Source organism: Hoplias malabaricus, chromosome 9 (genome assembly GCF_029633855.1).
Source record: "Hoplias malabaricus isolate fHopMal1 chromosome 9, fHopMal1.hap1, whole genome shotgun sequence".
Lineage (NCBI taxonomy): Eukaryota > Metazoa > Chordata > Actinopteri > Characiformes > Erythrinidae > Hoplias > Hoplias malabaricus.
The window spans coordinates 43,250,938-43,265,266 of record NC_089808.1 but is presented as its reverse complement, the minus strand read 5'-3'; the positions used below and the strand labels follow the sequence as shown (position 1 = coordinate 43,265,266).

Below are 14,329 nucleotides of genomic sequence, written 5' to 3'. Positions count from 1 at the left end.
AGTCACTCACACACTCAACCAGTCACCCACACACTCACCCAGTCACCCACACACTCACCCAGTCACTCACACACTCAACCAGTCACTCACACACTCAACCAGTCACCCACACACTCACCCAGTCACCCACACACTCAACCAGTCACTCACACACTCAACCAGTCACTCACACACTCAACCAGTCACCCACACACTCACCCAGTCACCCACACACTCACCCAGTCACTCACACACTCACCCAGTCACTCACACACTCAACCAGTCACTCACACACTCACCCAGTCACCCACACACTCACCCAGTCACCCACACACTCAACCAGTCACTCACACACTCACCCAGTCACCCACACACTCACCCAGTCACCCACACACTCACCCAGTCACCCACACACTCACCCAGTCACTCATCCCATCACCCACTGATGACACCTGTGTGAAAGTCGGAGACGGCGTGTGTTTGTTTGATGTGAGGGAGTTGAACAGAGGTTGGGAGGTTGTTACCCGATGAAGATTAAACCCTCAGTTTGTGTGTGTGTGTTTGTGAATGAATGGAGTGTGTGTGTGTGTGTCCACCCTGGAGCCGGCGGTCTGAAGCCTACCTGCTGGGGGCTCCAGCTCCATTGTGTTCCCACTGTCACGCCGCATTACGTCCACAAAAGGACCCCGATATTTTATAAGAAGCCCGCCCCGGCCGGTGATTAGTGAGGACTGAAGTTAACTCATAGCAACAGAGGAAAAATGTGGGGCTCCAACCCTGCGTGTGGTTGGGGGCTGAGCCGATGGGGGGGCCCCATTCAAACACTTTAATAAAACAATCCAGAGGGCGTGTGAATGGAGAGAGACTTCACACGGACCACAGCCCAGCAGGGGGCGGGGCTAAGGTCCCACCATCAGCCTCGTTGGACACACCCCCTCTCTTTCTTTCCTGGCTGGAGTTAATGATACACACCCCTGACACGCACACACACACACACTGGACTACTTAAACACACACCCTGCATGAAAAGAGGGGCGTGTCCCGAGTCGTAACAGTGTCCTCTGGTGTGGTCAAAGGTCCTAACCCTGGTCTGGAGTAGGACGTTAGCACATCACCCTCCTTCATTCAGTTCCACTCTACTGCTTCTCCACCAGGTAAATCTGGTCTTGGCCCAGAACCGCGTCTTTAGTCCTTGTTCTCACAACCAGGGACCAAATACAGAGTAGAGTCCTTTAGAGACCAGTACGGTCCAATGGAGGGCAGTAGAGACCAGTAGAGTCTATTAGAGACAAGAAGAGACCAGTAGGGTCCAGTAGAGACCATTAGACTCAAGTAGGGTCCAGTAGAGACCAGTAGAGTCCAGTAGAGACCAGTGGGGTTCAGTAGAGTCCAGTAGGGTCCAGTGGGGTCCAGTAGAGATCAGTAGAGTCAAGTAGGGTCCAGTAGAGTCCAGTAGAGACCAGTGGGGTCCAGTAGAGTCCAGTAGGGTGCAGTGGGGTCCAGTAGAGATCAGTAGAGTGCAGTAGAGTCCAGTAGAGACAAGTAGAGACCAGTAGGGTCCAGTAGAGATCAGTAGAGTCCAGTAGAGACAAGTAGAGACCAGTAGGGTCCAGTAGAGATCAGTAGAATCCAGTAGGGTCCAGTAGAGATCAGTAAAATCCAGTAGGGTCCAGTAGAGACAAGTAGAGACTAGTAGGATCCAGTAGAGATCAGTAAAGTCCAGTAGGGTTCAGTAGAGACAAGTAGAGACTAGTAGGATCTAATAGAGACCAGTGGAGGCAAGTAGAGTCCAGTAGGGTCCAGTAGGGCCCAGCAGGGACCAGCAGAGACCAGTAGAGTCCAGTAGGGTCCAGTAGGGTCCGTAGAGATCAGTAGAGTCAAGTAGAGACCAGTAGGGTCCAGTAGAGATCAGTAGAGTCCAGTAGAGTCAAGTAGAGACCAGTAGAGTCAAGTAGAGACCAGTAGGGTCCAGTAGAGATCAGTAGAGTCCAGTAGGGTCCAGTAGAGACAAGTAGAGACTAGTAGGATCCAGTAGAGATCAGTAGAGTCCAGTAGGGTCCAGTAGAGAGAAGTAGAGACCAGTAGGGTCCAGTAGAGATCAGTAGAGTCCAGTAGGGTCCAGTAGAGACTAGTAGGATCCAGTAGAGACCAGTAGAGTCCAGTAGCGTCCAGAAGAAACCAGCAGAAACCAGTAGGGTCCATTAGGGTCCAGCAGAGACGAGTAGAGACCAGTAGAGTCCAGTACAGTCCACTACTGTCCAGTAGAGATCAGTAGAGACCAGTAGGGTCCAGTACTGTCCATTAGAGTCTAATAGAGACCGGTAGGAACCAGTGATGACCAGTAGGGTCCAATAGAGACCAGTAGGGTCCAGTGGAGTCCATTGGAGTCCAGTAGAGACCAGTAGGGTATGGTGGAGACCAGTAGAGACCAGTAGAGAACAGCAGGGTCCAGTAGAGTCCAGTAAAGTCCAGTGGAGACCAGTAGATTTCAGTAGGGTCCAATGGAGACCAATAGAGAACAGTACAGTATAGTAGAGTCCAGTAGTGTCGAGTAGGGTCCAGTAGAGATCAGTAGAGTCCAGTAGAGACCAGTAGAGATCAGTAGAGTCCAGTAGAGTCCAGTACTGTCCAGTAAAGATCAGTAGAGAACAGTAGGATCCAGTAGAGAGCAGTAGAGGCTAGTAGAGTGTTGAGTAGGGTCCAGTGGAGACCAGTAGAGTTCAGAAGGGTCCAGTGGACACCAGTAGAGACCAGTAGAGTGTATTAGAGTCCAGTACGGTCCAGTGGAGACCAGTAAAGTGTATTAGAGTCCAGTAGGGTCCAGTGGAACCAGTAGAGGTCAGAAGAGTGCTGTAGAATCAAGTAGAGTTTAGTAGGGTCTAGTACAGACCAGTAGAGTGCAGTAGGGTCCAGTAGGGTCCAGTGGAGACCAGTAGAGTCCAGTAGGGTCCAGTGGAGACCAGTAGAGTCCAGTAAGGTCCATTGGAGACCAGTAGAGTCCAGTAGGGTCCATTGGAGACCAGTAGAGTCCAGTAGGGTCCAGTGGAGACCAGTAGAGTCCAGTAGGGTCCATTGAAGACCTGTAGAGTCCAGTAGGGTCCATTGGAGACCAGTAGAGACCAGCAGAGTCCAGTAGAGACCAGTAGAGTCCAGTAGAGACCAGTAGAGTGACCACTAACTAAATACTAACAGTAAATTATGAAAGTGTTACATTTCTGCAGTAAAACAGTTATCGAAGTTTAACAGCTCCACTCTGCTGTTGCTCTGAGCGGAGGGGGCGGGGCATATCTCACAATGATTGACACTGGCATCACCATGGCAACATAAAAAATGCATCCTCAGAAGTATCACTCCTTAATGAGCCGCAGATTCAGAGCAGGGTTAGCGTTAGCGTAGCGCTGTGGCTGCCCTCTGAATAAAGGAGTAAGAATGCAGACGCTGTCAGGACACGCAGAGCGTCGCAGATTGGTTCAGCAATCACTCATTCTTTCACTCCCTCTTTCATTCCTTCTATCACCATCCCTCTTTCTGGGAGCTGATTCTGTCTGTGATACGTCGGGGGTGAAGAGGTCTGCTGTCACCGCGGATCACAGTTAACCCATATAAACAGAAACACTGTGGATAGGCCACGCCCACACAGGCCTGTTTATATAGGCTTCTACAGTAAAGAGTCTGGAATTAAAGTCTCTGTTTTAAAGTCTGTAAACTGTCACTGTGTCCGACACTGCGCCCTATTCACTGTGTAGTGCACTGTTCTGGCACTTGGCCATTTTGTACTTGGCAATTTTCAATGCACTCTCACAGTCCCACAATGCACTGTGCCTGTTCAGTGTGTGGTTCAGGCAGGGGGCGGGGCCTGTGCAGTGTGTGGTTCAGGCAGGGGGCGGGGCCTGTGCCGTGTGTGGTTCAGGCAGGGGGCGGGGCTTGTTCAGTGTGTGGTTCAGGCAGGGGACGAGGCCTGTGCAGTGTGTGGTTCAGGCAGGGGGCGGGGCCTGTGCCGTGTGTGGTTCAGGCAGGGGGCGGGACCTGTGCCGTGTGTGGTTCAGGCAGGGGGCGGGGCCTGTGCCATGTGTGGTTCAGACAGGGGGCGGGGCTTGTGCAGTGTGTTGTTCAGGCAGGGGGCGGGGCTTGTGCAGTGTGTGGTTCAGGCAGGGGGCGGGGCCTCTGCCATGTGTGGTTCAGGCAGGGGGCGGGGCTTGTGCAGTGTGTTGTTCAGGCAGGGGGCAGGGCTTGTGCAGTGTGTGGTTCAGGCAGGGGGCGGGACCTGTGTTAGTTGTGTCTGTAAGTAATCTAAGTTGATAGGGAGTGTTTACACAACCCTAAACAACACCATGTTACATTGAGTCCTTCAGAATAAAGGAAGGAACACTACACACTCCCATTACACACACACACACACACACACACACACACACAAACACAGTCAGGGTAAAAAGAGCAGCAACCTGGGGTTAAGCTTCCTCTTAAGATCTGAGTCAAAGCCCTTAATCCCCCACTCTGACCTCTGCCTTTGTTTACAGCTCCACTTACTCTAATCCAATCAGCATGATTTACTGAAGAGACCCCCCCCCCACCACACCCCCATCACCCCCCCCCCCCCCCCAAACTGCCCTGGTGTATCTTCCTCAGTGCTGTCCTGCAGACTCTCTCTGGACGATCAGCGCTCTGCAGGGTTTACACGCCACGGTTTAGTCCCTACTCGACTCGCTCTGAACCACGAGAGAACAGCCTCTAAACAAGAACCCGCTTCCAGAACCAGGACCTGATTCACCTGGTGGAGGAGTGGAAGAGTCACCACCTTTCACTGATTTAAAATGACTCCTTATTTTCATGAGTCTGAGCGATGATTAACCAGGAGAACAGCCCCCCCACCCCCCACCTCCAGTACGTTCCTAAACAAACAGATGTGTGTTTGAAGACCCAGTGGATCCCATCCTTCAGAAACGTGCTCTGAAGGAGGGGAGTGTGTTCAGGGGGTGAGGACGTGGTCATGTGACCTGGGGGGAATCCACAGGAGCAGGGAATTCCCTCAGAGAGGCTAAAACACACACACACACACACACACACTCTCGCTCTCCACCCATCAGCAAAGCAATATACACACACACTATACACCGCCATACACACTGCATTCACAGCTCACTGCCTCTGTTTACACTCTGCACTCAGCAAGGGATCAACCAACAATTCCCTTAATCAGACACAAACACACACACACACACACACACACACACACACTTTATCACCACCAGAATGACACAAACCTCACATTCAGAGTAAACCACTGCTCTCAGCTCGACCATGTTTATTCTTTTCTACTCACCCAGTCACTCACACACTCACTCACCCAGTCACTCACACACTCACCCAGTCACTCACACACTCACTCACCCAGTCACTCACACACTCACCCAGTCACTCACACACTCACTCACCCAGTCACTCACACACTCACTCACCCAGTCACTCACACACTCACCCAGTCACTCACACACTCACTCACCCAGTCACTCACACACTCACCCAGTCACACACACACTCGCCCAGTCACTCACACACCCAGTCACTCACACACTCACCCAGTCACTCACACACTCACCCAGTCACCCACACACTCACCCAGTCACCCACACACTCACCCAGTCACTCACACACCCAGTCACTCACCCACTCACACAAACACTCACCCAGTCACCCACACACTCACCCAGTCACTCACCCACTCACTCACCCAGTCACTCACACACTCACCCACACACTCACCCACTCACTCACCCAGTCACTCACACACTCACCCACTCACTCACACACTCATCCACTCACTCACACACTCACCCAGTCACTCACACACACACTCACCCAGTCACTCACGCACTCACTCACCCAGTCACTCACACACTCACCCAGTCACCCACACACTCACCCAGTCACTCACACACCCAGTCACTCACACACTCACCCAGTCATCATACATTCATCCAGTCACTCATACAATCACCCAGTCATTCACAGACTCACCCAGTCACTTACACACTCACCCAGTCATCATACATTCATCCAGTCACTCATACAATCACCCAGTCACTCACATACTCACCCAGTCACTTACACACTCACCCAGTCACTTATATACTCACCCAGTCACTTACACACTCACCCAGTCATTATACATTCATCCAGTCACTCACACACTCACCCACACACTCACCCACTCAATCACCCAGTCACTCACACACTCACCCAGTCACTTACACACTCACCCAGTCACTCACACAGTCACCCAGTCATCATACAATCACCCAGTCACTTACACACTCACCCAGTCATCATACATTCATCCAGTCACTCATACAATCACGCAGTCATTCACAGACTCACCCTGTCATTCACACTCTCACCCAGCCACTCATATACTCACCCGTTCACAGACACACACACACAAACCTGTGGTCTGTGTGTGTGTGTGTCTGTGAACGGGTGAGTGTATGAATACTGGTAGGTGTGTGAGTATGTGTGTGAGCGTGTATACACTGGTAGGTGTGTGAGTTTGTGTGTGTGTGTGTGTCTGTTTCGATTTTGAGGAAGGCGGAGTCCCTGGAGGAAACCCACACAGACTCAGGGAAATGAGCCCCGAGACCCTGCAGCCAGGGGCAGTTTAAACCTTACTCTGAGTGAAGTGTGTGTCCTGCCCCAGTTCCCAGAGTCTGACCCTTACCTCTGTCCAGAACCGGCCCGAATATGGCCAGGGTGTGGTTGATGGTGGTGCAGTTCCAGCGCCGTCCTCTGAACTGATGCTGACATTCCTGAATCCCCACCTTCACGCCCTGGGCCACACTCGGCATGATCTCCACGTAATTCCTGCAGAACCGCAACTGCTTCGGAACCAGGCCCGGGATAGAGCTGCAGAGCAGGGGCTGGGACGCCAGGGATGAGAACTGAGGACCCACCGCCAGAGACCTGGACACAACAACACAGTAATAACCCTGTAATAACACAGTAACACACACTAACACAGGGTATTCATTCAGACACGACATCTGACCGCGGCAGATAGAGTCCAGTCACAGAAAGTTGCTGGACTCAACAACATTCCAGGTTGAGTGTCCAGGGAATGTCCAGACCAGTGATGTCCCTGAGAAGCGCCACTGTCCCATCCTGCCACCACCGTCTTCCCTGAGACAAAGAAGTGTTGACTCTATGCTGCACCATTGTGAGTGTTTATACGTCTGCTTTGTGTCTGTGTTCCTCTGCACCTACACCTCCACACCACTAGGGGCTGAACTAGGGGCTACACTGTGTAGTACAGGTTTTACATGAGGTGCCAGGAAAGAAACAAATATGAAGCTGATATGTTATTCATGCTCTTTCCTGGTCATTGAGTTATTTCCATATTTTCCATCCATCCATCCCTCCATTATCTGTAACCGCTTATCCAATTTAGGGTCGCGGGGGGTCCAGAGCCTACCTGGAATCATTGGGCGCAAGGCGGGAATACACCCCGGAGGGGACGCCAGTCCTTCACAGGGCAACACACACACACACATTCACTCACACACTCACACCCATGGACACTTTTGAGTCGCCAATCCACCTGCAACGTGTGTTTTTGGACTGTGGGAGGAAACCGGAGCACCCGGAGGAAACCCACGCGGACACGGGGAGAACACACCAACTCCTCACAGACAGTCACCCAGAGCGGGAATCGAACCCACAACCTCCAGGCCCCTGGAACTGTGTGACTGCGACACTACCTGCTGCGCCACCGTGCCGCCCTTTCTATATTTTTCCTTTGTTTAATATTTTTGTGTCTTTTCTGTACGGTTCAACATAAACAATGTCAGTTCGACTACTGACCAATCACAGTCTGTGGTCTGCGTCAATGAGACACGTAGTTAAATTCCTGGGCAGGTGCACATTGACTCATTGCCTACAGTATAGGTTCGACACATAAGGATAAATTGGGATTTACTCCCATGACAATTCGAAGTACTCCGAGAGGCGTGTATTGAGGCACATTCAGACCCAGCTGCCCTCATCACTGGACCCCTAAATCACCACAGCCGTCTTACCCTCACCCACTTGGAGAAAAAGGGCTCATGTTAGAAGGCTGTTCAAAAATTTCAGTTCAGCGCTCAACCCCATCATTCCCCAGCATCTGACTGAAAAGCTGAGCCTGGGTCTGAACACCTCTCTCTGTAACCGAATCCTGGACTTCCTGACCGGGACACCTTCAGATCAGGAGCTGCACCATGCTGAATACCGGTGTTCCCCAGTGCACGGTACTAAGCCCTCTACTATTGACTTCGCTGACACATGACTGTGTGGCAGTGCACGAGTGAAATCACATCATTAGGTTTGCTGATGACACTTCTGTGGTGGGATCAGTAAGGAAGAGGAGTCAGTGTATGGAGAGGAGGAGTGGGAGCAGATCAACACCAACAGCTCCTCTGTGGTTCCTGTGTGCTCATATTGAGGAGAGCCTTAACTGGTCTGTGAACACTAGCTCCATGGCCGAGAAACCCCAGCAGCATCTTTACTTCCACCGGGAGCTGAGGAAGACCTGTCCCCATCCGCCACCCACACCACTTTTTAGCTATGGAGCTATGGAGCGCCCCCTGGCAGCTATGTCACTGCCTGCTTTGAGAACTGCACTGTCTCAGACCACAAGACCCTCCAGAGAAGAGTGAAGACATAGGGGACACACACACACACACACACACACACACACACACACACACACACACACACACACCACAACTGTTCCCTCTCCTACCTCTGGAAGATGGTTCTGTAGCACTGGGTTCAGTACTGACCGATCATACAACATACAACACGTCTGAAGTCACAGACACCCCAGTACACACACACACACACACACAGACTTTAGATCAAAGACACTGTACACATTATATCTCCCATAATCACTCCTCCTGTAATACCTGCTACACTCTTACAAATGAAGGTTCTGCCAGAGTTCTTTGCATCATGAAGGGGTTCTTCAGTCTGATGCATTCTATATGTGTTCTATATTGCACCAAAACGGTTCCTCTGTTGTTATGAAGAAAAGGAGCTGGGCCTGCGGTGCATCATGGGATTGTCTTCACAGCTGAGGATTGGTTCGATGCCGCCTTAGAATTAAGACAAATTAAGGTATCTCAGTAGGCAGTGTATTTAAGGTGTCTAGGAATTGGAACAGCCCACGTGTCGGGAGTGTACTCACTCTGACGTAACATGCTCACTCTCTAGACGGCTCACTGGGATTTGGAAGAGACCCAGAGTGTAAACCTCTACACTTCAACACACTCCAGTGGCAGTGGACACTCAGGAGTAGCTGCACATCAGTCTGGAACAGCGGAATTCTGTTTTCTGGAGTGTGTGTGTGTGTGTGTGTGTGTGTGTGAGCAAGTGATAGAGGCAAACAGAGATGAAAGCAGTGGTTCAGAATCCCTTAGCTGTTACCCCTTCATTAGGAGCCACAACAGCCGTCTTTCTCTCTCTCCCTCTCTCTGACCCTCTCTCTCTCCCTCTCTCTGTTCTTTCTCTCTCTCTCTCTGACCCTCTCTCTCTCTCTCTCTCTCTCTCTCTGACCTCTCTCTCTCTCTCTCTCTCTCTGACCTCTCTCTCTCTCTCTCTCTCTGACCTCTCTCTCTCTCTCTCTCGCTCTTTTTCTCTCTCTCTCCCTCTCTCTTTGTTCTCTCTCTCTCTCTCACTCTCTCTCTCTGTTCTCTCTTTCTCTGACCCTCTCTCTCTCCCTCACTCTATTATCTCTCTCTCTCTCTCTGTTCTCTCTCTCTCTCTCTCTCTCACTCTCTCTGACTCTCTCTCTCTCTCTCTCCCTCTCTCTTTGTTCTCTCTCTCTCTCTCACTCTCTCTCTCTGTTCTCTCTTTCTCTGACCCTCTCTCTCTCCCTCACTCTATTATCTCTCTCTCTCTCTCTCTGTTCTCTCTCTCTCTCTCTCTCTGACCCTCTCTGCTCTCTCTCTCACTCTCTCTCTCTGTTCTCTCTCTCTGACCCTCTCTCTCTCTCTCTCTCTCCCTCTCCCTCTCTCTCTCTCTCTCTCTCGCTCTCTCTGACCCTCTCTCTCTCTCTCTCTCTCTCTCTCTCTCTCTCTCTCTGACCCTCTCTCTCTCTCTGTTCTCTCTGTCTCTCTGTTCTCTGGTTCTTATTCTGTCGTTCCTGTGTGTCTGTGTCTGCACTGCATTTCTCAGCGTGCCTGAGCCTGAGCCTGAGTCTGAGCCTGAGCCTGAGCCTGAGCGATGGTGGATTTCTGCTCTGGGCCCCGGGGCCACGGGCCTCAGCTCCACATCAAACCACTCAGTGTTCGGGAGAAGGAATGTCACCTACAGCTATTTATCTTCTGAGGGTGCGGTGTGTGTGTGTGTGTGTGTGTGTGTGTGTGTGGAGAAAGGGGTGAGGAAGATGTCATATATTGAAGAACACTAAGGCTGTGTCTCAAATGCCTCCATGTTCCCTACATAGTGTACACTCCAGACCACCTCCTGACTGACAGGGCACTACACCACAATGAGTAGTGCTATTGGTCCAGGAGGCAAAGGGTCAGAGTTCACTAAACATGACATTTCCATGCACTTCCACATGCTTCTACAGTTTTCCACACACTTCCACACACTTCCACACGCTTCCAAAATCTTCCACACGTTTCCAAAATCTTCCACACGCTTCCACACACTTCCCAAATCTTCCACAAGCTTCCACACACTTCCCAAATCTTCCACAAGCTTCCACACACTTCCAAAATCTTGAACATGCCTTTACACTTCCTTTCCTTAAACTTCCACACACTTCCACATACTTCCTTAAACATCCACACACTTCCTTACATTTCAACATACTTCCTTAAACTTCCACACACTTCCTTAAACTTCCACACACTTTCACATACTTCCTTAAACTTCCACACACTTCCTTAAACTTCCACACACTTTCACATACTTCCTTAAACTTCCACACACTTCCTTAAACTTCCACACACTTCCACACATTTCCTTAAACTTCAACATTTCCACACACTTCCTTAAACATCCACACATTTCCTTAAACTTCAACACACTTCCTTACATTTCAACATACTTCCTTAAACTTCCACACACTTCCTTAAACTTCCACACACTTTCACATACTTCCTTAAACTTCCACACACTTCCTTAAACTTCCACACACTTCCTTAGACTTCAACACACTTCCACACACTTCCTTAAACTTCAACACACTTCCACATACTTCCTTAAACTTCCACACACTTCCTTAAACTTCCACACACTTTCACATACTTCCTTAAACTTCCACACATTTCCTTAGACTTCAACACACTTCCACACACTTCCTTAAACTTCAACACACTTCCACATACTTCCTTAAACTTCCACACACTTCCTTAAACTTCCACACACTTTCACATACTTCCTTAAACTTCCACACACTTTCTTAAACTTCCACACACTTCCTTAGACTTCAACACACTTCCACACACTTCCTTAAACTTCAACACACTTCCACATACTTCCTTAAACTTCCACACACTTCCTTAAACTTCCACACACTTTCACATACTTCCTTAAACTTCCACACACTTTCTTAAACTTCCACACACTTCCTTAAACTTCCACACACTTTCTTAAACTTCAACACACTTCCACACATTTCCTCAAACTTCAACACATTTCCACACACTTCCTTAAACTTCCACACAGTTCCACACACTTCCTTAAACTTCAACACACTTCCACACATTTCCTCAAACTTCAACACATTTCCACACACTTCCTTAAACTTCCACACAGTTCCACACACTTCCTTAAACTTCCACACACTTTCACATACTTCCTTAAACTTCCACACACTTCCTTAAACTTCAACACACTTCCACACATTTCCTCAAACTTCAACACATTTCCACACACTTCCTTAAACTTCCACACAGTTCCACACACTTCCTTAAACTTCCACACACTTTCACATACTTCCTTAAACTTCCACACACTTCCTTAAACTTCAACACACTTCCACACATTTCCTCAAACTTCAACACATTTCCACACACTTCCTTAAACTTCCACACAGTTCCACACACTTCCTTAAACTTCCACACACTTCCTTAAACTTCCACACACTTCCTTAAACTTCCACACACTTTCTTAAACTTCCACACACTTCCTTAAACTTCCACACACTTTCACATACTTCCTTAAACTTCCACACACTACCTTAAACTTCCACACACTTCCTTAATCTTCAGCACACTTCCACACACTTCCTTAAATTTCCACACACTTCCACACACTTCCTTAAACGTCTGCACACTTCCACACATTTAACCCAGCGTCAGATCACAGTGAGATGTGATAAACCTGTACACTTTAATCTGTGTGAACGGAAACGGAACTGGTTCTCCATTGGTTGAAAAAGTCCACGCAACCCCTGCTGTCTTGTATGCACTGGTGTTGTTGCTAGGTTACGTGTAGTCTGTGGAGTGATATCAGAAGAGCTTTGGTCATTATCAGTAGAGCACAGTAAAGAACTACAGCTCAGTTACAGTTATCTGTGATCGCTTACACAGGTCTGTAATGAACTCTGGGGCAGACGAGTCTGGAAGGGGTTAATGACCTTCATAATAACAGCTCTAAAACACACCCCACAGGCGGAGCTTAACACAGGAACCCATCCATCTCTGAATCATCATCACACACCATACACACACACACACAAACACACACATGCATACAAACACATACACACACACAAACACACACACTCACATACTACACACACACACATACATACACACACACAAACACACACACACACACACACACACACACATGCACACACACATGCACACACACACGCACACACACACACACACCATAAGAACTACATGAGAATTACGCGAGAACAAGAGAACCACACGAGAACAATACAAGAACTACATGAGAACAATATGAGAACAACACAAGCACAACACGAGAACAACATGAGAACAACCAGAGAACAACATGAGAATAACACAAGAACTACATGAGAACAATATGAGAACATCCAGAGAACAACATGAGAACAACCTCCTTGACTCTCAGTGGACAACAACAAACAAACAGGTGAATTCAGAGTAATTTTGGAGCGTTTCTATTGGTGGATTCCTCATGAGGTCCTCACTGCTTCTTCAGAGCCTCATCCGCACTGACCTCAGCTGCTCCTCCCTCAGCCTCAGCCCGAGGTTTAATGTGGATCACACTCGCTCCCCATCGTCACTGGCCTTGGTCTCCACACGCTCCCGGATGGAGCAGGAGCAGTGGTTCTGAAGAGTGAGGCCCGTGACGAGGCTCAGACCTGCTCTGAACTGATCTGTCATGTGGTTGTGATCCGGTCCAAGGTCATAAAGTCTCCAGCTTCAGTTCACACAGGTCCACACACACACACCCACACACACACCTGAGGAGCAAGGGTCCGCGGGGGGCAGCGTTCACAGCTTGTTCTCTGAAGATGAGAACCTCTTCCAGAACCTCAGACCCGTCCTGAATGCTGAGATTCTGTGTCTGAGTCCGGACCCGGGGCTAGAGCTGCATCGCGAACAAACTCCCGGAGCATTACATCCGCGGTGGAGGGAAATCACGTCTGCGCAGACCTCGGTCTCCAGAGCAGCAGGACTGCGCAGATACTGCTCAAACACGGAGGACCACTCCAGGTCCTGGATCTACACCCTGCCCCTGACCGGGTCGCCTCCGTCCAGCTGCGGCTCAGACACCGGACCCAGCTCTGAGGTCAAAACCGGACCCACACTGAAGCCCATCGCCCGGTCTCACTCTCAGACAGGGGTCCACACAGACCCTCAGTTCTTATTATCAGTCACTGCACAACTCCAGTAAACAAACAAACAAACAAACAACAAACACACCCTGGATAAACAGAGCGAGAGCGAGAGAGAGAGAGAGAGAGAGAGAGAGACATTAATAATGAAAGAGAAATAAACTCACCACCATATGGGGTAGGTGCCGAGGACACAGCGGAGAACGCCGAGCAGCAGCACACACACCACACACACCATCCTTACACACACACTCTCTCTCTCTAACATACACACACATACACACACACTCCTTCACTCACTCAGATCAGAGACTGGGCGAGAGAGAGAGAGAGAGAGACCATCCTTACACACTCTCTGTAACACCCACACACCCTCACTCACTCACTCAGATCAGAGACTGGGAGGGAGACCATCCTTACACACTGCCTCTCTAACACACACACACACACACACTTAGATCAGAGAGAGAGAGAGAGAGAGAGAGAGAGAGAGAGAAGTAGTGAGTGTGCGTGAGCAGGTACAGC

The 14,329-nt window shown here is 49.7% G+C and overlaps 1 protein-coding gene across 1 annotated transcript in view; it reads right to left on the bottom strand.

Moving 5' to 3' along the window:
• The window catches only part of wnt3a (wingless-type MMTV integration site family, member 3A), a 19,781-nt gene extending 5,723 nt beyond the window's left edge, over positions 1 to 14,058 (bottom strand). The window contains exons 1-2 of the mRNA XM_066681023.1: positions 13,972 to 14,058; positions 6,695 to 6,936 (exon numbers count right to left, since the gene is read on the bottom strand). Of these exons, the coding sequence (XP_066537120.1) occupies positions 6,695 to 6,936; positions 13,972 to 14,042 (313 nt within the window). The 5' untranslated portion in view covers positions 14,043 to 14,058. The remainder of the gene's footprint in view (positions 1 to 6,694; positions 6,937 to 13,971) is intronic.
• Between the last annotated feature and the right edge of the window lie 271 nt (positions 14,059 to 14,329).